The 27,212-nt window shown below is 31.8% G+C and overlaps 2 protein-coding genes across 5 annotated transcripts; one reads left to right on the top strand and one right to left on the bottom strand.

The window, feature by feature from the left end:
* Window positions 1-17,964: 17,964 nt before the first annotated feature.
* Window positions 17,965-19,286, top strand: LOC107631419 (uncharacterized). The gene is made up of 5 exons (XM_016334854.3): window positions 17,965-18,144; window positions 18,232-18,350; window positions 18,424-18,502; window positions 18,570-18,710; window positions 18,826-19,286. Exons 1-5 carry the CDS (start codon window positions 18,102-18,104, stop codon window positions 19,095-19,097), a joined length of 654 nt encoding a protein of 217 aa, XP_016190340.1. The 5' UTR covers window positions 17,965-18,101; the 3' UTR covers window positions 19,098-19,286.
* Window positions 19,287-21,814: 2,528 nt separating this feature from the next.
* LOC107631420 (TPX2 (targeting protein for Xklp2) protein family) lies at window positions 21,815-26,595 on the bottom strand. Of its 4 annotated transcripts, none has more exons than XM_016334856.3 (7): window positions 26,523-26,586; window positions 26,276-26,344; window positions 23,170-23,214; window positions 22,982-23,095; window positions 22,829-22,888; window positions 22,520-22,614; window positions 21,815-22,249 (listed from the first exon to the last, which is right to left on the bottom strand). In XM_016334856.3, the coding sequence occupies exons 1-7, from the start codon at window positions 26,553-26,555 to the stop codon at window positions 22,117-22,119; spliced, it is 549 nt and encodes a 182-aa protein (XP_016190342.1). In that variant the 5' UTR covers window positions 26,556-26,586; the 3' UTR covers window positions 21,815-22,116. The 4 variants fall into 4 exon arrangements, with proteins under 4 accessions (XP_016190342.1, XP_016190341.1, XP_016190343.1 ...); XM_016334855.3 differs by having other exon boundaries at window positions 21,815-22,252; window positions 26,523-26,578; XM_016334857.3 differs by lacking the exon at window positions 26,276-26,344 and having other exon boundaries at window positions 21,815-22,252; window positions 26,523-26,595.
* Between the last annotated feature and the right edge of the window lie 617 nt (window positions 26,596-27,212).

Below are 27,212 nucleotides of genomic sequence, written 5' to 3'. Positions count from 1 at the left end.
GAAAAATGCCATTCCATATCCATGATCCTCTCTGATGGAGTTGGGCTTCCCAAAATTCATAGTTAGGATAGTACAAGGCTTTGCGAATTCTCACCCAAATGGCATCCGGATTTTTAAAAATTCTCCAAACTTGCTTGGCCAGCTGAGCTATGTTTTGGTGTTGAAAATTCTTGAAACTTAAGCCTCCCTATATTTTGCTCATGCATAGCTTTGTCCAAGCCTTCCAATGAACTCTTCTTTCTTTTCCTTGACTCCTCCACCAAAATTTAGCCACTTTCGCATTTAACTTGTTACAGAAGTCGTTAGGGAACTTTAATATACTCATGGCATACGATGGGATTGCTTGAATGACTGCCTTTATGAGCACCTCTTTTCTTGCCTGATTCAACGGCCTCTCCTTCCACCCTGCAATTTTTTCATCCACTTTTTTCATTATCTAGTCCAACACCTTATTTTTTTATCTTTTCCATGGTGCTGGTAGTCCCAAGTGCTTTTTCGGTTTGTCCCAAGCTGGAATATTAAGAATGTCCTCTATGTTGACTCTGATTTGAATCGGGATTTGATCCAAAGATGATCCCTGATTTCTCCAAGTTGATCATTTGCCTGGATGATGAGGTATATTCGTTGAGGACTTGGACTAGCTGGTACACTTCCTCCTCATTCGGTCCTGAAAATATGATGCAATCATCAGCAAATAATAAGTGGGTGATGACAGGAGCACCCGGGGCTAACTTTCCCCCGGATATTAGATTACTACTTTTCTCTTTATCCATAAGAATAGTAAACACTTCAGCAGCAATGATAAAGAGGTAAGATGAAGGATGATCTCCCTGTCTAAGTTCTCTCTGTGGGGTTATTTCATTGGATAAAATTTCATTAACTTTGAACTTATATGTCACACTTTTGATACACTCCATGGTGAGCTTGACCCAATCATGGTGGAAACCGAAGGCCTTGAGCACATCTTCAATAAAGTTTCATTCCATTCTTTCATACGCTTTATTCATATCCATCTTTATGGTTAAATCCTAAGATACTTCTTTTCCTGTACTGGTGATCCTATGAAGAGCTTCTTGTACAATGATAATTTTGTCCTGAATCATTCTTCCGCTAGCAAAGACACTCTGAATTGGAGGAACAATCTTGTCCATGATGACTTGGGGCCTAGCCACCATAACCTTTGAGATGATTTTGTACACATAGTTGCAGCAGCTTATAGGCCTCAGATGATTCAGTGTTTTCACTTGTTTAACTTTAGGAATACGCATTATTTGAGTTTCATTTATCTCCTTTGGGATATGACCCTCTTTGAAAAAAGTTTTCACCACTGCACCTACATCATTTTGGATAGTGTTCCAGTGCTTCTCGTAAAATTTGCTGCTTAGACCATCTAACCCGAGAGCTCTGGATCCATCCATACTGAAGGCTGTTTGCTTTATCTCTTCTTCCGTTACTTCCTTCAACAAATCATTGATCATCGTCTCGGTCAATCTTTTGGGAATACTTTTAAAACAATCAGGCCGACTGGTGCTTCCTTTAGATGTGAATAACCTCGAATAGTGTTGTTCTATAAGCCTCAAAATATCTTCTTTTTTGTGCACCCAATTTCCTTCATTGTTCCGCAGCTTGTCAATACGGTTCCTATCCCTTCTTTGTATAGTAGAAGCATGAAAAAGAATCCGTATTGCGATGACCTTACTTGAGCCATTTAACTCTAACCCTTTACGCCCAATATTTTTCTTCTTGCCTCCATAGCTCCTTGATTTTTTATTTTGCTTCCTTTAATTGTTCTTGCTGGTTATGAGAGTGAGAAAAGTTTTGTAGCTGCTGAATCTTGACTTGCCACTTTGCGATTTCCTTGTCTATCCTTCTAAAGCTTGTTCTATTCCACTCTTTAAGGGTCACTACAATAAAATGAAATATTTGTAACAAAAACTTTGTAACAAATTTAAAATTGTTACAAAAAATTATTTTTTTGTAACAAAAATTAGTAATTGTTACATAATAATAATATTTTGTAACAACAATATAATTTGTTACAAAATATTTTGTTATTTTGTAACGACTTAATTTTTTTTGTTATAAATTATATTAGCTTTTGTAATGAATCGGTATTTTGTTGCAAAATTTTATAATATTTTGTAACAAAAGATGAAGTTTTTGTAAAAGTTTAAAATATTTTGTAACAAAATATCCATTTGTTTCAAAAACTCTAATTATTTTGTAACAAAAAATCAGTTTGTCACAAAATACAAGAATTTTTGTCGCAAAGCAACTGTTTGGCTGATTTTTATATTAATCAAGATTCTTATGTAATTTTATTATAATTTAATATTTTGCATGATAGAGATTAAAATTCAGTAATGGAAGAATTATATAGTTTAATTTAGGGATAAGTACTTTTTTTGTCCCCAAGGTATGGGGTCAAAATCAAAATCAAAATCATCCCCGACCTTTTTTCGTTATTAAAATCATCCTCAACGTTCAAAAATGCTTTAAAATCATCCTTTCCCGAATTCTTGGACCAAAATACCCTCATCATCATCATTCTCCTCTTCACCTTCCTCACCCCACCACCTCCACTGCCACCAACATTACCACCACAACCACCACCAGCACCAACACTACCACCAACACCAACACCAACACCAACACCAACCAACACCAACACCAACACCAACCAACACCAACACCAAGAACACCAAACAACAGCAACAACACCAAACCAAGAAGCAGAAACAGAAAGTTAGAAAGCAGAAACAAAAAAGCAAAAAAGCAAGAAAGCAGAAGCAGAAAGCGAGCCGGTGAGGCGGCAAGGCGGAGGCGGCGACGCGGCGAGGCGGAGGCAGCGACACAGCGAGGCGGAGGCAGCGACGCAGCGAGGCGGAGGCAGCGACGCAGCGAGGCGGAGGCGGCGGTAGTGGCTCCCCTCCCCCTCCCCTTTCCCCTCCTCCTCCCCCACACCCCTTCCCCCCACCCCCGCGTCCTTTCCCCTTCCCCCCGCCCCCATACGCGTCCTTTTCCCTTTCCCCCTTCCCCACCGCCGTCCCCCTCCCCCTCCCCCCTTTCCCCTTCCCCCTCCTCCTCCCCCACACCCCTTCCCCCCACCCCCACCACGCGTCCTTTTTCCTTTCCCCCTTCGCCGGCGCCGTCCCCCCTGCCCCCTTCCCCTTCCCCCTTCTCCCCTGCCCCCTTCTCCTATCCATTTTCCCTTCTCCCCTGCCCCCTAGCCCTTTTCTTTTTTTTTTATGATGATGAGGGTATTTTGGTCCAAGAATTCGGGAAAGGATGACTTTAAAGCATTTTTGAACGTTGAGGATGATTTTAATAACGAAAAAAGGTCGGGGACGATTTTGATTTTGACCCCAGACCTTGGGGACAAAAAAAGTACTTATCCCTTTAATTTAAGTAATTTTTATTATGAATAAATTATGGTTTATTTTATTAATTTAAATTCTTTATTTTTATAAATTAATCTAAAGTAATTAAATTAGTTTTATGAATATTTAGAGTTAAATTAATTAATATTTTTGTAAATTTTATTATAATTAGTTATTTTATTTTTTATTTTATAATTTAAATTAAAAATAATTAATTAAACTTAGTAATATGTTGATAAATAATGTTCTTAAATATTTTTAATAAAGTATTTTTAGTTTTAAAATTACTCTACCTTCCAATTTTATCAAAATATCTATTCATATTTATCCTTATTCTTTTAGAAAATCTTTAATTTCTAACCCTAAATCCCAAAATTCCCAAATTAAACAAAAAAAAAACCCTAATTTCCCCTACCCCTAACCCAGCCCCATCAGCCACACAAACCCTCCCCATTCAACGTAACACACACACTTCACAACAAACACACCTACGCAGAGATCAATGAGGGAAGAGAAGAGAAGAGCGTCGCTGGCTTGTTGCCGCCGTGCCCAGCCCGTTCTGCCGCCGCTGAACTGTCGAGCCCAGAGGAGAGAGTCGTCGCTGTGCTGTCGAGAAGAGAGAGCTCGCGCAGAGAGGGAGAACTCGCGAAGGAGGGGTTGCTGTCCAGAGTCGCCGCCGTTCGTGCCTTGCCATCACCGTTCTGCCTTCCATCAAGCTCAAACCGTCACTGTTCATGGAGCTTGCCGCTGTCGCCGTTGAAGCCGCTGCTGCCGCCGTCACACGCGTCGCCACCGAAGTTCCCCTCACCGCAGTCGACGCCGATCTGAGCAGAGGAGAAGAGGAAGAACGACGGGAAAGGAAGGGAGTCATTCACGTCACCACCGTCGAGCCATACTAACCTCCAGTGAAGCTTCTGTTGCCGTCGTCCACAGAAAGGAAGGGAGTCATCCGCAGCCGACGCTGCTGCCTCACCACCATTTCTTCCTATCCCCTTTCCCCGGTTCTGCTTCTACATTCCCAGGTCATTTACTACATTTTTCTTTCAATTCTATTAATTTCATTTAATTATGTTAATTTTTCTTTGTTAGACTTAGTTAGATATGCATTTTGTAGTGGATTCTAGGTTGTTAGGTAGGCTGAACATAGTTTGTAGAGGAATTAGGTCTAGAAAAGTTTTGCTGTTTTGAACTAGCATTGATGGCAGCATGGAAACGCATAATGAGGGATCATTGGTTTCATTAAAGGTATGGAATCATTGTGAAAAACTTTGTGGTGATAGTTAGTCGGAGTGGATATCTGTTCCTGCAAATGAGCAGGTAGATTTTCTCATTGCTATATATTAGTCAGCATTGAACTGAAATTATTTAGTTATTATTTTTATAACCTAAATGAATGTATGAGAAATGACTCATTCATTCCTTTTTAACCTGGCCAAAATTTCTTAGGTACACCTAAATATGTGCAAGAGAAGTGTATCGTTCATTGCTTTATGTATATGTGTCTTTGTAGATATATATCTCATTTGGTTACACAAACTTTTGTCATGAACCTTGTATGAATATTTTTTGGCTTGTATGCTATTAATTTTTTGCTGTGTTGTCACTATTTTATATTACCAGGAACCCTGCTAGTAATTCAATGATGCTCCTATTTTCTAGTTTGTTGCTTTGGCCTTTTGAGGTTTCTCATTGTATGACAAGGTTCTTCTGTGATGAAAAATAGGTCTCGATGGTTTATTTTAAAGGAAGCACCACTAGGAATATTGGTAGCTTTTGTGGCTATGATGGAGCCCTTTTGTCATAGTTTAAGGAACACTAATATTCGCAATTTCTTAATTGTTTATTGAAATGTGTAGAACATGCACTTGAATTGTCAATTCTTGATAATTTGCATCCTTGATTGGTTAGTTTTGAACTTTGAGAACAGATTCTTAAAGAATTAGTTAATTTTAACTTGTAAGTTTTAACTTAATTTTTACTCTGATGAAGATAGTGTTATGTGTTATTTTTTAATTTTGATTTTCATTATTCATATTTGCAGGGATACAAAATTGATGCCAATATGTAGACTTTATATTGACCAAAATATGCTAGAAGAGTCAAGAATTATAAATTCAATATGATACAATTTTATGTTAGGAAAAAGTTGTGTTTAGTTGAATTTGTAGAACTTATTTTATTGTAAAAGAATCTAATTGACATGTAAGATATTTTAATTATCTATATGATTATATATTATATAAATGTTGAGTTAGCATGTTTAGAAAATTAATTAATAATTTGATATATCAATTATTTAATTAAATGTTTTAAAATCAACTTTCTATTTTTGTAAATAAAAGAATAAAAAATGTTACAAAAGTAAGTAGTATTTTGTAACAAAATATTATGACACAAAAATATAAATTGTTACGAAAAATATTTTAAAGGTAAAAAAGTGTTGTTACTTTCGTAACAAATTTTGGTTTTTGCATTAAAAAAATTTGTTACAAAATATTACTTTGAATTGTAACAGTTTCATTTTTTGTTACAAAAACTTTTTGTAACGGGACATACTGAAACGACCATTTTTTTGTTACAAATATTGCTTTTTCTTGTAGTGGGTCTTGATGCAATTTCTTGTTTTGTTGATTAAGCTATTCCAGTCATCTGTATTGCCATTGCCTCTGATCCATCCTTTCTTGACACTTCTTTGCATTCCACTTTGTCATCCCAGTAGGCTTCATATCTGAAGAGTCATAGAATTTTTTGGGTTGGCCTAGTGTTGAGGGGAAGAGGGCAATGATCCGAGGATATGGTTGGGAGAGCTGTGAGATTAGCATGGCTAAACAATTGTCTCTATTCCCAGTTAACCAATGCTCAGTCAATCCTTTCTCTCGTTACCACACCGTCTCTTGGGTAGCTGAACCAAGTGAACTTGCTCCCTTTCAACTCCATGTCCATGAGGTTATTTTTGTTCACCAACTCCTTGAACTTGTCTATTTGAATTGGTGGTTTCGAGTGCTTGCCAACTTTTTCTTCTTGACTTAGGACGTGATTAAAGTCACCAATAAAATAACTTGGCTCGCCTACCATATCTGTTGAATCATCTAAAGCTTGCCAAGTTCTTCTTCTATTCTTGAAAATTGAATTTCCATAAACAAAGCAACATTTCCAATCAGGGCCCTTATTACTTCTAATATTGGCGAAGATAAAGTTTTGACACCAAGAATAAACTGAAATAGCAACTTTTTCATTTCATAACAAACATAGACTACCGGATATATCTGAGATTCTACACAACAAAATATATTTTTAAACTGCAGCTTCCTAGCTATTTTTCTAATTTTCTCCTCCTTAGCTCTAGTTTTCATAAAGTATACTATGGCCAGCTTGTGCTTAACGCACAGATTGTTTAACTCGGAAGCTGTCGCAGTCACCACCACACTGCAATAGTTCCAACTTAGGATAATCATGGCTGAGGGTGGGGCATGATTAGGCCCGCCTCCTCAGCCGTGATTGTTGTTCCTTGTTCTGCCACTTCTCTGCTGTCTTTTTCTTGAATTAACAGGTTCTTGATTCTTTTGTTGTTCTTTGAAATTTGATCCTCACCCCAATTGGCTTCTTCCGTATTCCTGCCTTCTCTCTCTTCTCGCTTCCTTTTGATTTTTAGGTTGTACTGCAACCTTATGCTCAAGACTTCTTCCCAAATCTTCAAATTATTATTGACTTGATTGCTTGAATTTGACTCCTCTTCATCCTCTGATGCCAGCTCAACATAATAAATATGCCATTTTTTCGTTCTTGTAGGAATGTTTCTGCTTGTGGTTGTCAACGCTGATCCGCTTCTTTGGTTCATCTCTCATAGTCCATTTCATGTCCATGCCTATCCTTTTTCCTTCATCTTCTAAGCCCTATCTCCACGGGCCTTGGCTGTTGCTTTCCAGACATTCAACTTGATTATTTCTTTCTTAGGGAGTCAATGGTGACTTGTGGTCTCCTAAGATAGTGGCTGGAATTGCTTGTGGTCCATATGGGTGTGTTTTGGTTGAGCCCTTTTTGTTTGCTTCTTGAAGATTGACGAGTTCCTGATGGGCTTGCTCTTTTGTTTTGTTTGCTTCATTAGTGATAGTGTCATTGGGCCTATTCCAGCTAGAAGGCCCAGCAATGAAAGAGACTCCTTTTATTATTTCCTTTTCAACTCCTCTTTCTTTTTCCTTTATCATGACTTTTTTTGTCTTATCACCTCTCTTTCTTTTTGTTTCTTTTATGCTTTATAAGGTTGCTTCTAGAAGGTTAAGAGATGCACATTTCTTGATCTTCTGAGCCTCTTCCTTGTGGCAGCAGACTTACTTCTCTAATTTCTTCATCTCTTCGCCGCCAACTTTCTCCTTTTCTCCCATTCTAACCTTTTTGGATGACACCTTTATCCCTGGAATATCTAGTGACCCCTGGTCGTTTGCTCTGTCCTCTATGCTTTGACTATTCTCACCTTCCGCTTCTCTTATGTGGTGTTCACGCGCTTCTTCTTGCTCCTTGAGATGTTGCTCCCAATTTTCTTCCTATTCTTCTATGTTCAACGATCTCGCTCTTTCTGCCGCAAGCTCTTTGGTGTATCTAGGTTTTGATGGATCCCAACATGTCATGGCTGTTGGTTTGTTGCAGTACTTCTTTTCATATCCTATGATACTGCATTTGAGGCAAAAGTAGTTTTGAAGCCTCTCATACTTGAAATTGATCCAGGTCTTAGATTTATTGTCCCTGTTGAGACAAAATCCTGTTTGGAGTGGTTGAGTAACGTTGATGGCAGCTCTGCAGTGTAGATAATTTCTTTTAGGGTGTGTGTGGTTGGGGAAATTATAGAACATTTCCAAAAATTTTAAGATGGGAATATGAAATTCCTATGTGTGGTTCAAAGTTAAAAAAAAAACATTCCAAGGTAACTTTTATTCTTTGGAATTGAATTACCACTAATTCAATTTCCATCTCCCCCCTGGTTATCTTTCATTCCAATGGGAATGGAATGTAAATAATGAAACAAAAAGACTAAATTACCCCTATTATTTAATACTATATTTCACATTCTTCTTCATTTTTCTCTGAAGAACTAAACCCTAGCAGAGCAGTTTTTTTCCCAAATCAGAGAGCTTCACCAACGCCACCACCACCGGAGCCGGCACCAGCACCGACACCGCCGTTACTCTAAACAGAAGATTCGTCTCCTTCTCTTCTCCGATTCATGTTCGCACTGCTTTTCTCTGTGAATTTTCTTCGAATCTCATATTAAGGTTTGAGTTTTTTCCCAAATCAGTGGAGGCTTCACCAACGCCATCGCCATCGGAGCTACGCCGGCGCCACCGTTACCCTAAACGGAAGACTGGTTTCCTTCTCTTCTTCAAGTTCATGTTCGCATTGCTTATCTCTGCTCTTTGAATCTTTCATTAAGGTTTGGGTTCTTTTTATGCTTTCTACATCATATTACACTAATTTTCTGCAATAGACTGCTAATTTGATTAGTTATTTTTTATTTTGCTTGATTTCTTATACGCTCTTTGTGATTATGTTGCATGCAAACAACATGTTTGATGATTTGCCTCAATAAAGAGTTTAAGCTTTTGACATATTTTTACATGCTTAATTTGGCTTGAATCTGACAAAAACATATTTTTACATGCTTAATCTTGTTTTAATTTGGCTTTTTGTGCTGTGTACTTCATAAGCCATGCTACAATTCACTACTAAGCTTGCATTACTATTGCTCTGCTTCTTTATCCTGTTGTCTTGATGAATTTTACATACTAGTAACAATGTAAAGTTGTTTTGGTGGCAATCTAATTTTCAGCTACTGGATCTGTGGAATCTAGTTTTCCAGTTTTAAATTGTATTTTGGTGTGCATGTTCTGGTATACTTGTATGTTCTGGTGATATTTGTTACAGTTTCGTATGATAGTGCAAGTTTGTTCAATTATTCGATCTGCATGTTTACAGATTTTGGCATATAACAAGAAGTCCTTTAAGTTTTCCTCCGATGCTTCTTCAATTTATTTCTTCTGTTTTACTTGTTTGTTGATATATTTTAGACTGTTTGAAAATTGAATTAGCCAACTTTTTTAGTGGAACAAAGATCTGTTGTAATTGTATTTGTTGAGAACTGATATTTTCATACTGCTATTACTAAATTTGATATGTGATCACTGGTTCTTTTCTTTCTTATTAACAGCAACTCGGGAGTGGAATGACTCTTGTATGATTCCTATGTGCAATTAATGTTTTGATTCAGGTGATTTGAATAAAGTCTTGAATTAGATTGAAGGATGACTAGGTGAACGAGCATTAGTGCATTACCATTAATGTGCATGTAAAATTCTCTAAGCTACAATGAGCTTTGATTTATTTTTTCTTGATTTGATAAATCTGAATGTTAGTTTATATATAAAAAAATGAATTCTGTTAGGAATAAGTAGTATGACCACAATCCAATCAATCACGTGTCAAATAATTTGTTATTGTTATTATATTAAAATGTTAATATAATAACGTCCTTGATTAAATTTAGAGATTTATCATTGTGATAGTGATCACAATATTGAGAGATAAATCTTTTATAATTTAATCTAAATTGTTCTTGGTCATAAGATTATTAAAAAAGGACATTAATAATCCGGAAAGATCAATATATATATAATGGTCTTCATTTGATGAAGATTAATAGATCTCATTTATTAAATTATATATATATATATGGTGCATATAGAGATATGACCATTGAACTGACTCACTTTGAGAATTCCTAATGGTTATAATTACCGTATATTTGTCAATAGGATATTCTCAAGATGAACATAGTAATAGAGTTTCCTTTGACCTGCGACTGTCATAGTAATTAACAATGTATTTATTATACTTTGATTCCGGACACCTAATACCCTAGTGTGCTAGTTGAATGGATATTGGGTATGATTTAAATACTTGTAGAATTAATGATTAGTCAATAAGGAATCCGTCAACTCTCGGTAAAGAGTTTGAACTCTATGATTATAATGACTGAGATGAATAAAACCTTGGCCAAGGAGATTGAATGAATGAAGAAATGAGTTTCTTAGGTCATTCACAGTTCATTATAATAATGGTAATAAGTTAGAGTTTGACAATTAAACCATACTCTAAGGGTTAACCAAGAGCTGGAAAGATGGAAGGAATTATACTTTGTTCTTCTGAGGTTCTTAGTAAAAATATATTACTTCATACTATCGGGTCGTTGAGGAGTGTTGCTAGACGCCAACCTTGATTAGTAAATTTAGCATGACTAATTTACTATCCGCTTAGTATTGAACCTATGGGGTCACACACTAACGAGTATTCTAATCTTTGCTGTAGAATTATTTAATTATTAATTTGATTTGATCAAATAAATAATTATATTAATTCAAATGGAATATTATTATATTTTTTGCTAGCACCAAGAATATAATAATAATATGATAATTGAGAATATTAAATGAGATTTGAGAATAATTAGTTATTCTATTTCTGAATTTGAATTATAAATTTGGATGAGATCCAAATCGATTATGTTTTAAATTGTTATGATATGATTCATAAAATTTAAAGGATTCAGATTTAAAATTTCAAGATATGATTTAAATTTGAATTGAGATTCAAATTTAAAATCAGAAACAAATCTCATACTATATATATGTATGCCAAGAGTAGAGGAAAACATGAGAATGACAGAGAGAATAACAAGGGTTGTTATTCCTTTACCTCTACACACATAAATGTATGTGAGCCTAATTCTTGGAGAAGAAATTTATGGTGTGCAAAGAGTTGCAAGAGATTTCTCAATTTAGATCAGATATCCATTGGTCAAGGAGTTGACAGCAAAGGTTGGTCTCGGTGTGGATACGCATAGCGCCTTCGTACCATCGAAGGAGAAAAAGATTTTTACTAGCGTACTCAGGTATTTAGATCTGATCTATATATTGTATATTATTGGAATAAAATTTAAGCACAAAATAGATCTTTAAGGATTACTTTCTTTTCTTCCGCTGCGTGTTATGAACACATGGTAATCCTACAAATTCAAAAAGGAAAAATGTAAATTTTGGTACTACAATCAATTTCAATGCATTAATCTTTTAGTTGATTGACTTTGGATAAAAAAAAATGTAAGGTGATTCTCTTATAGTTATACTTTTCATTGAGTGACGTCTTGAAAGGGTACAAGAGTAAATAGATTAACTGATAAGTTCATTGATCCCCCCTTTTTTTGTTTAAAGTTTCTGTTTTTTCTGAAATGGGTGTCTCCCATGATTTCTCACTTCATTGGTCAATACTTTTGTGTCATTGAAATGTCTCCATTTGGTAATAATGTGTTTCTGTCTCTCTGTGTTTGTGTGTGTGCATTTTCAAGTAATGTTTGTTTTTCTTACTTTGCTTTTGGTAATTGATTTGCTTTGGTTTTAGTTCTTGATTGTCACTGTTAAAAGTGCTTCTAAATTTGATTCGTTGGTCATTTTTTGAACTCTGTCATTTGTTCAGAGAAATGAGATTGGGTTGGTTTGAGGCAAATACAGTGAATCTACACCAATGTATCAGCTTCACAAATTCGTAAGTGTTCAGATCTGAACCACAATACATTATTCCTAATATACTTTTTTTTATCTTATTCTTCTCCCTAAGTTCCTTGCTTCTAAATTTGGTTGGTAAATTTTGCTTATAATAACAGAGTTGAAAGACTTTTTTCTCTGATTTTTTGGAACAACAGTAGATACTTTATTTCTTTACCTTGTGTATTCAGTATCAAAATGTTTCTGTAAAGTTAATATTTCGTATAAGTTGACTCTGTTGCTATCTATCAGTGGTAATTGTTGTTTATGAATTGACAAAATTAAAATTCTCCTTCTCCAATTCTTCTTTTTTTTTTTTAAAGCACTCTTGCTAGAATGGTGGAATCTGAATTACATATGATCTACTCATAGCATTGGGTTTAGTAGGTATCACAAATTCACAATAATGCAGTTCATGAGTTGTGTGAAGATTTTCTTATTTCATTTTGTTAGCTTAATATATTTTTCTTAAATTCTATTGTATTTGGATTTTGGAAAATATAAAGTGGTAATTCTTACCTTTATTCTTTCTACATTTTAGCCTGCTATAGTAATCATTATATAGAATAAATAGTAAAGTCTTTTGGCTAAATATTTTAATATTTTTTTTTTACAGAATGGATCCCAAACAGAAAATGAGAGTTATTTCCTACTTAATTTTACATTTTGAATTAATGAATGACCTTATGGTTAAGTTGTTGATGATTTGTTATGTTTTGATTATATTGGAATTGAGAAAAAAAAGGAAAATGGAATAACAGTTACAGTAGGCAAGTAATAAGGGATGTTAGTGTCAATAGGATTATTTATTTTAGCGATCTAGCATGTATAAAAAATATAAGAATGGATAGGCGTGCCTTTCATGCATTGTGTAACATGCTTAAAGTGGTTGGAAAGTTAGAACCAAGTAGGAATATGAGTGTGGAAGAAATGGTTGCCATGTTTTAATATATTATAGCACATGACGTCAAAATTAGAGTAATAAAGAGATAATTTGTGAGATATGAAGAAACAATTAGTAGGCGATTTAATGATGTATTGCTTGCTATTTTGAGATGTCATAATCTCTTACTGATTAAACCTCAACCATTTAGCTAGGATAGAATGGATGAACAATGAAAATGGTTCAAGGTAATTTATCTTGCTAATGTTATTAAACTTAATATGCTTGGTGTGCTTTAGGATTGAGTTAATTGATCTCTTTTTTTGGATTTTAGAATTGCCTAGGAGCCTTAGATGGTACTCATATCAAAATCAATGTCCTTGAGGCTGACAAGCCTAGATATCGAAACAGAAAAGGTAACATAACAACCAATGTGCTTGGAGTGGTTGCTCCCGATATGCAATTTATCTATGTACTGGCGGGTTGGGAGGGTTCAGCTGCGAATTCTAGGATATTGCGAGATACATTATTTCGCAATGGGTTTAGTGTTCCCCAAGGTATTTTTATTGAGACTTTAGTATGTTATCAAAGTAACTATTTGATGTTTCATTAATTTTGTTCAATTTTATATGTCACAGTAGGTCATTACTACTTATGTGATGCTGGATATATGAATTGTGAAGGATTTTTGGCACCTTATAGAGGACAAAAATATCATTTGAGTGAGTTTAATCCACATAATCAACCCAGCACAGCTCAAGAGTTTTTTAATATGAAACACTCACAAGCTAGGAATGTTATTGAAAGGGCATTTGGAGTATTGAAAGCAAGATGGAGAATTTTAAGGGGAAGATCATTTTATCCTATTAAGACTCAAGGAAGAATTATAACTGCTTGTTGCCTTTTGCATAATCATATTAGAAGAGTGATGGTTGTGGATCCTATTGATGAGATAGAAGATCAAAATATACTTGGAGTAGATGGTAAGACGATCCACCATATTGAGACGAGTGATGCTTAGGGTAGATGGAGAGATCAACTTGTGGAACTAATGGAGGAGAAGACATCACGCTCGATAATTATAATAATTTTTCTATGTGTGAGGCTGTCTGTCGTAATATTGATTTTATTTTGTTGATGTATTTGTGTTCTTGTATAAGAGTTGTGCATGTATGCTTATTAGTGCTAGTAATTTGTTACTTTTGAGACTTCTTTGTAACTTTCATTTGGATAATAGTAATGCTTTTTTAGTAAATTTAATTGTGATAATGTTAATTTTAATTGAATATATTTGATATTAGGGGTATTTTAGTAAATTTGAAAAGATTAGAATTGATAATAATTTTAATTAAACATATTTTTATTAAGGGTATTTTTGTAAATTTTTTATTAGAAGTATTTTTGTAAATTTAAAATGTAAAAAAATAATAATTTTAATTAAACATATTGTTATTAAGTAAAATTTAGAATCAATAATAATTTAATTGAAGATATTTAATATTGGGAGTATTTTAGTAAATTTTAAAAAAATAGAATCAATAATGGAGTATTTTAGTAAATTTAAAAAAATTAGAATCAATAATAATTTTAGTTAAACATATTTGATATTGGGATATTCAAGTAAATTTTAAAAAAATTAGAATCAATAATAATTTTAGTTGAACATATTTGATATTAGGAATATTTTAGTAATTTAAAAAATTTTAAATCAATAATAATTTTAGTTAAATATATTTGATATTGGGGTATTTAAGTAAATTTAAAAAAATAGAATCAATAATAATTTTATTTGAACATATTTAATATTAAGGGTATTTTAGTAAATTTAAAAAAATTAGAATCAATAAATAATTTAACTAAAGATATTTGATATTAGGAGTATTTTAGTAAATTCTAAAAAATTAGAATCAATAATAATTTTAGCTAAACATATTTATTATTAGGGGTGTTTTAGTAAATTTATTATTAGAGATATTTTGTAAATTAGAAAAAATTAATGTACAAAAATAATAATATTTAATTAGCTTTATATTTAATTTTTAATCATTAATATTTTAATTTGAATGAGTAAGGATAATTTTAACATAATATGACTAAAAAATTTAAACTCAACCAAACAAAAATTTATTCATTCCTAGGATTATTACATAACATTCCAAAACATTAAATTTTATAAACAAACATAAATATCTTATATTTTAAGTAATCTTTTCCTAGGTATTATATTCCTAAGAACAATATTCCTGCTAATAAAATTTAATCATTGAACCACACAAATCCTCTACTTCTTCTACTATTCGGATGAGTTCTCCAATTGTCTTTACCGTTCCTTTATTAAAAAGCTCAACTGGTATGCCATGAACTTGGATCCAGAACTCCACGTGGTCACGTCTTACATCAAGAACAGATTCATCGTACAACCATCTTTGAAGGTTCAACATATTCCCTCTTACATTCCATGGGCCATTTCTATGGAATCTCATCCCTAATTTGCTGTGCTTAAAGCTTATAAGCATTTTGTTTTTCTCCACTTCGGATATTGAGACATCTTTGGGATTGCCCCACATGCCAAGTATAGAGTTTTTGATGGCTCTAAACTTGAGTTCTTTGTCTGTAATGATTCGGCCAATCAGATTGAAGCAATTTTGGCTTGAAGTCAGGACTGGGTTGCAGGTTCAGGGTGATGGTGGTGCCTTCTATGGGTTCGATTTCCATATTTGGTCTGGCCATAATAAGAGGTAGTTTAGGAAAAGGTAGAGTTTAGCTGAGAGTACAGGGATATATGGGATTTAAGGCTAGGTAATGTGTATCTGGACCGTATAGTTACTTATATCTATATTGGCTAGCGCGATAATATATATAATATATATAAGATACCAAGGATGATCGGCACTCTAAATGCTGGATGAGGGAGAGGATTAAGTTGAAAGAAGAAAGATTAGCCGATATGAATGTTTACTGCCCATACAAGCTTGTAGCATAAACAGATGTGAAGCTATGGCTAGAAAGGGGTTAAAGATAATGGCAGTGTAATGGTTGGAGATGAAATGATGTAGGAAGTAGATGTTGGGGTAAGGTGTTTGAATTTGGTTAAGGTACAAAAGTTTGAAAAAAAGATGGTTCGGATAAGAAAATATTGAAGGAGTCAAGGTTTCAGGAAGCAGAACCTGGTGTTCTGAGGAGCTCTCCTAGTAAGAGAGAGTTCTCTCCATCGTGAGAGACGAGTCAGTTCTCTATACTCCTCTTAAGAAAAGATCTAAGACCTGATAGTTGATACTTTCTTTGGAATGTAGCAAAATTCATTCATGAATATCTCTAAATTTTAGTATCAGAGTCTCAAAGAACTTGTTGTTGGGCCTTATTTTTTTGCAGATACATCTGGAGGGGGTTTATTTGGAGATGGGCTTGAATAGTATTACTAATTATATGCTCAGTACCATCAAAATAAGCCCATGAAATTGGTGTAAGGGCCCAGATTAGTTGTTCTTTTGCTCGGACTTAAATATTTTGGTTCCTTCTACGAAAAAAAAAAAATTTATTTTGGTCCCTATATTTTTCTAAACATATAAACTTCCATGACCAAAAAGCCTTGAAAAAAAGCCTATTACACAAAACCACAAGAAAGAAAAAACTTTCTACTTATTAGTTTTGGGGGTAGTAGTAGTATAAATTTTAAGGATGTACGGCTTGGTGCACCAGCATAAACAATGATGCAATTACAAAATTAACTTTAATTTTGACTATATATTGTAAACATAAGGGTTATGTAATCTTTCCCTTGAGTTGCATATTTTCCTGTTCATACAGATTTGTGATAATTTAAAGAATGATGAGAAAAAGGGAAATCAAGTATATATTTCCTATTGCAAATTTCTTTTGTTCCTTTTTGCGGTGTCTAATGAGTCCAGGTTTCATTTAATTTTCTCTACTTTTCTTTTTCTTTTTCTTTTACTTTTTCCTCTTTTCACATTTCCCATACATTTATATTACTGCAAATCAACCACCAATTCTGATCTACTCTTACACTAGTAAATACTAAACAGTATAACCACCTACCTTACCCACTTAAATTATAAAATTAAACTAATAAATAAAGCAAAAATATCAAAGAAAACAATAAGGCTAAAATGATGAGAGCTACACAAAAAACAAAGAATTTGGTGACTAATGTAACATGCATTTCTTTCCTTGACTTGTCTTTATTTTATTTTTTACTGCACCCTTCTTGTCTTTCAAAAACAGGAATTAAAAGAAAACTGCAATCAATGCATGCTTTGGATCTTTATAACAAAGAGAAAAAGATCTGTACATAGCAGGTATAGTATTGAATCTTATTCTTCACAAAAAAAAGGTGTTATATCAAAATAAAGAACTTCTTGTATGATTTAATACTTTCTTTTTAATATATATTTTTTTTGTTGGCTGGCATTCAGTAAATATGTATTATTCTCAATAACAATTTATAACTTTAGTAATATTGTTAATTCAAGCTTTATGGGTGGGGCTTAACTTGTTTTCAATTTGGATAAAACATCTCTTTTTTTTTTTCCTTTTATTTCCAAAAAAAAAAAAAGAAGATAAGTTAAATTTAGAAAAAGAAAAAAGGGAAAAGAAAGAAGGCACATATACATCCATAGGGTGCTTCTTCATGTGTTTGTTTAGTCAACACATGGAATGAAGTAGACAAAGAATTAAAGAAGGAAGATGCTGCCATCAAAGTTGCCTTGAGATCAAGTTAAGATAGTACCTTTTTTTAGTCTTATCATCATGTTTCACTGTTTCTCTTGTTCTAGCATCCACCATACATAAAGCTGAATAATTTAGAGGAGACCAAAAAGCTTGTCTTCATTTTTTTGTGAATTAATAATTAAAAGGCCTAGCTTCATCCGTATCATGTAATCCAGACCAAAAACTAATTAATCAATTAATTAAAATTGTAGCACATTGCGTGATCGAAAAAATTAAACTTTATTTAGTGTGGTCCATTTATTATGTTGATTTGCATTGACTAATGTTAAGGTTAGGTAGGTGGGTATTTTCAGAGCTATAAAAGTGGACCCATTACAATAATTTAATTTTCTTAAAGCTTAAAGTGTAACACAGTAGTCTTTTTGTTCACATATATGAATGTTTTACACTAACCTGCATTCACTACTTATTAGTACTTATATATTATATACCACATATTAATTTCCTGTGCTCTGTTCTCACTTGTCACTTGTGACTTGTCACTGCATTGCCCTCAATTCCATGGAATTGGACATTGGAGTAACTCACTCAGATCTCTCTCTTGGTATGACATAATTACATACATGATGATACATGTTCCTTTTCTAATTTGTGATGTTAATTTTGCTTATTATGTTGTTGTTTGGTGCAGCTGAAGCTGATTCATGGTTTTCATCAGATACATCAAGTGGGTACCTTGAAGATGCTATTGCAGGCTGGGGAATTTGGTGCAACCACAACAATTTACCATCCTACTCCCAAAATCAAAAGGTTATAACTTATTTAGTGATATATGCATGCCTTTGTTGTTTTCTCCATTCTCTAAGTCATTCAATTATGACAGATGATGGACCATTATTTGGTTGATGAGGAAGATCTATTTCCAACATTTTGTTCATCCACAACACCACAAATCCTTCATGGTATGAACTTTGGTATTAGTCATTGTAATTGTAACTGAAACATATACTTATCCATGAAACACTGCAGGTAATTTCCACAAAGAGAGTAAAGAATTCAGCAATAGGAACCTGCCATCATCATCACCAGCATCTTTACAAAATGAACCTGCTCAGAGGAGCCTTTCACCTAGAGAATCAGATGCAAATAATGCTTCAGCTTCAAATTCAAGTACCAAACCTTTCACACTTGTGCAAACTTTCTTTCTTGCTTTGCTTTTCAACCTATTAGTTAGGTCTTTATGGCCTTATTATTTTTTGTTTCATGTGATATGTATCCATCAAAGAGGGTCATTGGAAGAAAATAGCATACCCATTTGAGCTAGTAAAGGCAGGAGGAGTAGAAGGGGAAACAACACTGAAAGACATAAACAACCAAATGCTAATGAGTCCATCAAAGCCAATTCCACATCCTGTTGCTAACTTATCAAGCACTCATCCATATGCATGCATTTCAGCTCGTAGTGGTTATGGCATTTCAGGAAAAGTTGTTACAGCACTTACTAGGATTCACACCCAGGGTAGAGGCTCCATTACCATTATCAGAACCAAGGGTTGAAAATTCCAATTAGGATTTTGTATATTACTTACACTTATTATGATATACCTTCATAATAAAATGTTGTTTGGCAGAGGTGTACGTATTGTGTTGCATTATAAGGTTAAATTTGAAATTTTGAATGGTGAGTTGTTATATTGATATGATAAGAATAATAATGCTGCTCTGCCTCTGCCAATGACTCTTGAATTGGTCTAAGGGAAACATTGTACAAGTTAGAATAGGAAACTATACACTATACTATTATTGGCTACATTATATTTTGCTTTTTAGACTTTAGATCAGCCAAATAATTAGGTAACGTGGTCGCTCACAGGCCCAAGAACAACATTAATTTATATTATAAAATTTAAATTGACAAGCACAATCGGAAAAATGCCATTATAATCGCTATAAAGACGGGACATTGTGGTTTATTGTCAAAAGAAATTAATCGCTATTATTGCTAGAGCGTGGCACATATCCCATAATTTCAACTTTTATCAATGCTTACATTTTGATTTTATGGCATGAGTGTTGAGATGTGAGTACCTAAAGTCTTATACTTACATAATTTGTCAAATGATCGGTAGCTTCAACCTATAGCTACTTTTGAATACAGACATAATCATAGCATTATTTACATACAAAATAGTTAGTTTGACTTTGAACTTCTTCAACTGCTGTTTGAAAATAGTACCATAACCAGCTCCAGTTGCACAAGAATAGATTTCCTTAGTTAAAGAATGTTGATGGCAATATGGCATATTTTGTCACCTTTTTTTTTTCCGTCAAAACCATTGCTTTTGAAAATAATAGATAAGAACTAATTTGCTGTTTATTTTGATATTGAAATGTGACGTATGAATACATTAACATAAGATATACCTAACGGCACGCTCCACCCTTTGGCTGGATTGATTCGCCAAAATAAACCAAACAAGATAGGTAATTTCTTATTAATAAAAAAAATAAATATTACGTTTGAAATATGTTTATTCTTTTTAAGTATTTATCTGCTACGGCCTTGCGCTATTAAATTACATTCATTTAAAATTTAAGCAAGCTTGATTTGTGTTTTGGCAATGAGAATGTAATATGATGAGAATCTTTGAGAGGTATCCTATGGAAGTAGTGAGAGAGTTATAGGGTGTAGGGCTAAGAAAACATGATCCTGAAATGCAATTGCATATTTATAGGTGAAGAGTCACTATCACTCATATATTTCTGGTGACACAAATCACCATGCACCACCACATTCATTTAAAGCTGTAAGCTGAGGCTGAATGCATGCCACTTTCGGCAAAGTACATCCATTCAGTACAGAAAATGAAACACTACTCTTGTTCTCTCTATATCTATCCATCTCAATCAAATGTGTGTAGCAAACACAAACAAACTCAAATACGTTAAAGCACTTCCATTCCACGCACAATATATAATAATATTAAAAATGTTATCAAAACATAGATTAACTATTTCTTTCATTTTTTTACCAAAGATACTCTTAGGTAAATATGGAAAAATGATATATGTCATTTGAGTTATAGCTCGTTGACTAAATAATTTACCAAAGATAGGAAAACTTGAACCTGGTACGTCTTAAGTGAGTATAAGGAGACTATGTCATTTGAGCTATAACTCGTTACCGTAGATTAACTATTTCACACACTAAAAAGTTGTAGTCTTAATGGATATATAGATAGATCAAATATACTGAGTATATACTAACATCAATCATCAAAATTAGTTACATATTTACACACATTACACACTCACATCTAAGAATTTTATTTATTACTTTATCATCTTTAAAATTTAAAATCTGGTGCAATTTATTAAGAGACAATATATATATATATATATATATATATATATATATATATATATATATATATATATATATTTTGGTAAACAAGAGACAATATATTTTTAGTCACTCAATCAAACTTGTAGTTGCAAACTCATCGTACAAAGGCAAAACCTGTGTCGCAGGCTGCAGCTCATTTGTCATAAATGAATGTAAAGTAGTAGCCCATCTCATTTCAAAGTAGCCCATTTGGCTAAGCCCATGCTCCAGACGCATTGGAGCATAACCAATGCCAAAAAATAATAAAAAAGGAACACACACACACACACTCTAAAATGGATATTGTATATTAAAAAAATACTAGTGCCGAAATAATATAATTGATAGCATTATACTTTAGATTAATAATAATTGATATAGTTGTAACAATTTCGATATATATATATATATATATATATATATAGTAGACATTATTTTGATATTGTTATTTTTTTAACAAGTAATACAACTTTTTTTTTGTTAGTTGATAATAATTGAAATACATAATTGATTAATAATAATTATATTTTTATACTAATGTAAATAATATTTAATGTATTAATAATATTATTGTATTATAATTAAAATTTAATTTTAATATAAAACAAATTTACATGTACAATCAATTATTCAATTATGTATAGTCACATTAACAAAAATTATTATTAATTACGTAAATAACTATTTAAAAATTAGATAATTACATACTGAAAATTAAACTCTTATAATTATCCCAAATGCTTTCAAGCATATATACGTCTCAAATAATAGTGGAGTCAAATGTTTCGTACACAGTAACTCTGAAGGAGAGCAATGGTTTAGAGCAAAGGAATTGCTTAAAATCAAGATTAGTAGGAAGGAAGTAAATTAAACTGTACAAGAAGATACAAGACATCAAAATAGCTGTAATGATTCTATTCATCATCATCATCATCATCACTTGTTTTCCAATTGGTACAATACAAGGCATGGTAATTAATCTGAAGAACCAATATCATCCAATTAAATGACACAATCAAAACATGATTCGTCTTTATTTAAAAAAAAAAAGAAAGAAAATAAAAAACATTGCGGGGCCTAATTAAGTGGAACAACTAGGTTATGGTGGCATGCATGGTATAGTACAAAAATCTGAAGGTTGGTTTCTATAGTGTACAACATTGATGCATGGAATAAGGGCAATTGAAGGTGTTAGTTGACGGGCTTTAGAGAGTGGTGCAAGTTGTGGAATTCGTTACCCAAGGTGCAGCACCTCAAGCACTTGCTACTCATCATGTGCAAGCATGAATATGATTCTTTACTTCCCACTGTCTTATTATTTGACCTGCTATATTATTATTATTAACAATTCAGATTATTGATTACATTTTAACATAGAGTTATGCTATGTGTACAGCAAAATCAGCCACTAAAATTAGTCATAATATAAAATATATGCTGGAATATAAATACACATTAAAAATAAATTAAACCATACATGTATTTATACACAAATATATTGATACCTGATTTTAATAGCTGATTTTAGTGTATAAATAATATTTTTGTTTAAGATAATATATAAATGCCGTTCACTTGTTCTTTTTAAGTATACCTTTGTGGGGAAAAAGGCTTATCAAAATAAGGCATCAATTGAGCTCTTGGAACCATTTCCTTCCTTAGCATCCGAATCTCTTCTTCTTCAATCATCTGCTCCATCATATTTTTATATATATTGGAACGGATTATTTCTTTAATATAATCTTTAATTTATGTAAATTTTAATAACGGCTTTGACTTTTTTTTTATATATTGAAAAACTAATGTATTTAGATGTAAAATAAGTTTAAGCACTACATTAACTTTTTCATATAAAAAAAAGTCAAAATGTTAATTATTTTAAAATGAAGGGAGTATTAAATACTTTCTGCAACTTCTCTGCTTGTCTCTTTTGTATCTCCATGAGATAAAATTTTGTAGTGACCTGTATGTGGTGTGCATGCAAAGTTATTAGGCACAAAAAAAAGCACTATTATATTGATTTTGAGCAAAGGTTAGATATTTGAATGAATCTTACTGCATAGTTGAACATTGCGCGCTTCACAGCTCTTTCTTGGGTGTGGAGTTTGAATTCTTGTGGTTTTGTATTTTCTTTTGGAGGAGATGACTTCCTTGACTGTGATGATGAGCTCTATACATCATCAACACACATAATTATTAATTAATCACACACCCAGAAATTGGTATAATGAAGTAGGAACTAACCTTGTTATTCTTGTCTTGGAACCTATCTTTGACTTCATCTCTTGCCTGTCAAACATATATATATATCCAATAATAACAATCATGTCTACTTTTAGATGTCACAATACCGTTACTTTATATTAAAAGAAAACAATCATGTACAGGACAATGGACAAAGAATGGTAAGTCATCATCGTAAATAACTAATAATAATGAAATTAGGTAATTATTATTAGGTTTAATTACTCTATTGGTCCCTATGGTTTCGTAAAATTTTCAATTAGGTCTCTATACTTTTTTTTTTTCTTTTTAATTGGGTCTCTACACTATTTTTTTTTTCAATTAAGTCCCTCTTAGTAGTAATTGACTTAATTTTATAGGGACCCAACTAAAAAAAGGAATTGATATAGAGATCTAAATAAAAGAAAAAAAAGTATAGGGACCAATTAAAAAAAAATTTGGTGCAAAGACTCAATTAAAAAGAAAAAAAGTATAGAGATCTAATTGAAAATTTTGCAAAACTATAGGGACGAACAGAATAATTAAACCTTATTATTAAGTGAAAACTTATATATAATTGTCTTTATGTAAAGTTGATAATTGAAAACTGTTAAATGATTTGATAAATTTGACTAAATTATCATATAGTTATCATACAGCTCTCAACTGTCAACTTTACATAAAGATAAATATATGTGAGTTTTTATATTATTATTATTATTATTATTATTATTATTATTATTATTATTATGGGATCCATATTGTGGTGATGCATGTACTTGATCTAAGTCATGGAAAAGGACTGCATGGTTCACAATTCTATCAGTGAGAAATGAAAGTTGAAGTGATCACACATGTCTAATGTTAACAAACTAATTATATATATTCCGGTGAGAAGAGTAAATTTATATAAGCCCTGTTCCATGTGTGCATGCACTCATCAATTCAGGGTCGGAGCTAGCCCCATCCAAAAAGGGACCAACATTAATTTTATGCAAAGTTTATAGTATAATTAGTTGATCATTTAGGGGGGCCAAATGAAGATTATACACCTGGGGGCCCACTTTATATACACTGCTAGCACAAGTCACAATTATGTGGAAATGGATTTTTTACGGTGGAAAAAATACTTGAGATAATAAAATGTGATTTTTTTTTTTAATTTTTTAAATAAGACCAAAATTAAATAAAAGAGAAAAAGTAATAAAAAGTTAGATTAAACATTGGATAATATCCAATTTTTTTCACCGAAAAAAATCCACTATCTAAGACGAGGAAAATTGATAACGCCATATATATTTTCTTAAACTTTACTTAGAAATATGAATTCCGTTCTATTTATAGAAGTGAACCAAAACTACTAGAATCTATAAAATAAAATTATAAAAAAAAGAATCAAATGAGAAGGACAAAAATGCATGGATAAATTTGTTTGGTGCACTGCGTGAATGAAGTAAGAGACAACTAATACTTTGATATATATTGGAAAGGTAGAATAATGGGATACTAATTAGTAACCAATATAATAAGATGCGGTTGCATGCATGAGAACGGGCTTTTATTTTAGAGAAATTCCACTCTCCTCTCCTGCGAGATGCTAAAATGACACTTTCCTCTTCTCTATTTTATAAATATATATTCTCTTCTCTTTTAACTTTTAAAAAATTTCCTCTTTAATCAATTTTAAATTTGTGTTAACTAATATTAACTTTATCCATTTTTTAAGAAAAAATAAATTATTTTTTAAAAAAATACTCATTAACAAAAATTTTATTTTTTATTATTAAATTTTGCTTATCAAAATACCTTTTTAATAAATTATTTTTTTATTAATTAAATTATATTTTTATTAAAATATTTTTAAAAAATTTAATAATTAAATTATTTTTTCTAAGATACCTATCCTTCAATAATTTTTTGATATCAATATGTATTATTTTAACATTAAATAAAAAAATCTTACCACCATTAATATATATTAATATTGAAAAATAATTTTACTAAAATTTTTATTTAATGTTAAAATAATATATATAGATATCGAAAAATTAATAGTAAAATATAAAAAAATTATTAACAAAAATTTTGGTAAAATTATAATTTAATAATTAAAAAATTATTGAAGGGTATTTTAGAAAAAAAAATTATATAATTATTAAATTTTTTAAAAAATAAAATTTAATCAATAAAAGAATAATTTATTAAAAGATATTTTGGTAAGCAAAATTTAATGATAAAAAATAATTTTTTTATTAATAGGTATTTTTTTAAAAAATAATTTATTTTTTCTTAAAAATGGATAAAGTTAACATTAGTTAACACAAAAAGTTTAAAATGAATTAAAGAGGAGGTTTTTTAAAAGTTAGAAGGAAGGAAATGTACATTTATAAAATAGAGGAGAAGAGAGTATCATTTTAGCATCTCGCAAGGGAGGGGAGTGTAATTTTCTCTTTATTTTATCTATCTAAATAATAATTTCCTGCACGCGAGTGTGATAAAACAGTGATTCAGTGAATAGTTAGTTTATTTGTGCCACAAGCTAATAAGGTGGTAATTAATTGAAATTAAAATTGTTGCATCATGACCATCTAGTAAAGTCAAGTAACATATATATTCTCTTATAAGAATTTCTTTCAGTGTTGTTAAGATGTGACATAGTTGACACTTTACACTCTCATAACTTCAACCTTAAGAACTAAGATGATGGGCTGGGACATACAAGTGCAGAAGAAGTATCTTAATACATAAATCATCAATAACTTAGCTAGCTTCTCTTAATTAAAAATTGGAGTTGCAAATTATATATATGAGTTATTTTAATATGACTATGTTACGATGATTATAGTATTTTAAAAAATATTGTTAAAATTAAAGTAATATTTTTTTTATTGTTAAACAACATTTTTTTAAAATTGTTGCTTAAAAAAAATTATCAAAATATAAAAAAAATTTAATTTTAACAACACTTACATAGTTAATGTAATCATTATAATGTAGTTATACTAGATTTACGTGTATATATACATTATTATTATTATTATTATATATTCCATGGAAGATCAATTTTATTATTTTATGATGAAACTAAAAATATAACAATAATGATGAACCAATATATATGTCTCACCATTCCTCTAGCATTATTATTAGTAATGCTCCATTGAGCTGCAGTAGACTGTGAAGTGTTCTTCACAAACTAATTTAGCCATGCATGGAAAACAAGTAATAACAGTTAGCTAGAATTGAATTTCATAATATATACACTACTGTTAGGCTTAAGAATATAAGAGGGAGGGTAAAGAAAACATAACATAACATAACATAAATTAAAGAATGAAAATACTATTATTATATTCATTAATTTAATTCCCAACCTTCAAAGAAGATTTAGTGCTAGCTTTCTCCATAAATAATACGTGTGTGTGTGGCAGCTACTGAGGAGAGGAGAGGAGATAGGAGAGCATATAAATAGTGGGAAAAAGGGAACAAGTTTGGAGGTTGGTAATTTTCTGAATAATAATAATTTTCTTTTTCATTATTCTGTTGCCACATCACCAGCATGCTCTAGGATTTTCATGCTCTCTTTTGCACCAAACTTTCTGATTAAACCTCCCTCTCAAGTCTCAACCCCCTCATAAATTCCTCGTTTCTCAAATGAAATCCTATTATATACCTATAGTATTATGTTATTATGTGAGGAATTAACATATACTTGCTGCCCCAATTCACATTAATTAATAAATAATGTAGCACCTTGGATTTCATAATAAATTATTTGGAGAAGAGAGACTCTTATGTGTCTGATCTGTTGTTTGATTAATAACAACAATATTTGTCTGTTTCACTTTAAGTATTAATGAGTAAAACTAATAATAATGTTTCTGAAGACACATTCAAACACAGTTTTGAATACTACTACTGTTACAAATTGATCTCTCAGTCAGATAACAAATTAAAAATTGCTATAAATTTGTTTTTTATATATATATATCAGAGAATAACATCTTTAAATTAAGAATGACATTATCAATTTTAAAATATTAATATTTACTTTCTACTTGTAT

This window comes from Arachis ipaensis, chromosome B3 (assembly GCF_059453495.1).
Source record: "Arachis ipaensis isolate K30076 ecotype BB chromosome B3, ASM5945349v1, whole genome shotgun sequence".
NCBI lineage: Eukaryota > Viridiplantae > Streptophyta > Magnoliopsida > Fabales > Fabaceae > Arachis > Arachis ipaensis.
The sequence above is the reverse complement of the archived record's forward strand: the minus strand, read 5'-3'. Positions and strand labels throughout refer to the sequence as shown.

Excerpts from the sequence above, each read along its gene's own strand:
- LOC107631419 (XM_016334854.3), top strand. The coding sequence starts at position 18,102 with ATGGAATTGGACATTGGAGTAACTCACTCAGATCTCTCTCTTG. Across the intron at positions 18,145-18,231 it reads TCACTCAGATCTCTCTCTTG|CTGAAGCTGATTCATGGTTT; the intron begins GTATGACATAAT and ends TGTTTGGTGCAG. Across the intron at positions 18,503-18,569 it reads AACACCACAAATCCTTCATG|GTAATTTCCACAAAGAGAGT; the intron begins GTATGAACTTTG and ends GAAACACTGCAG.
- LOC107631420 (XM_016334855.3), bottom strand. The coding sequence starts at position 26,555 with ATGGAGAAAGCTAGCACTAAATCTTCTTTGAAG. Across the intron at positions 22,615-22,828 it reads AAGCAGAGAAGTTGCAGAAA|ATGATTGAAGAAGAAGAGAT; the intron begins GTATTTAATACT and ends ATGATGGAGCAG. Across the intron at positions 22,253-22,519 it reads AAGCCTTTTTCCCCACAAAG|CAGGTCAAATAATAAGACAG; the intron begins GTATACTTAAAA and ends ATAATAATATAG.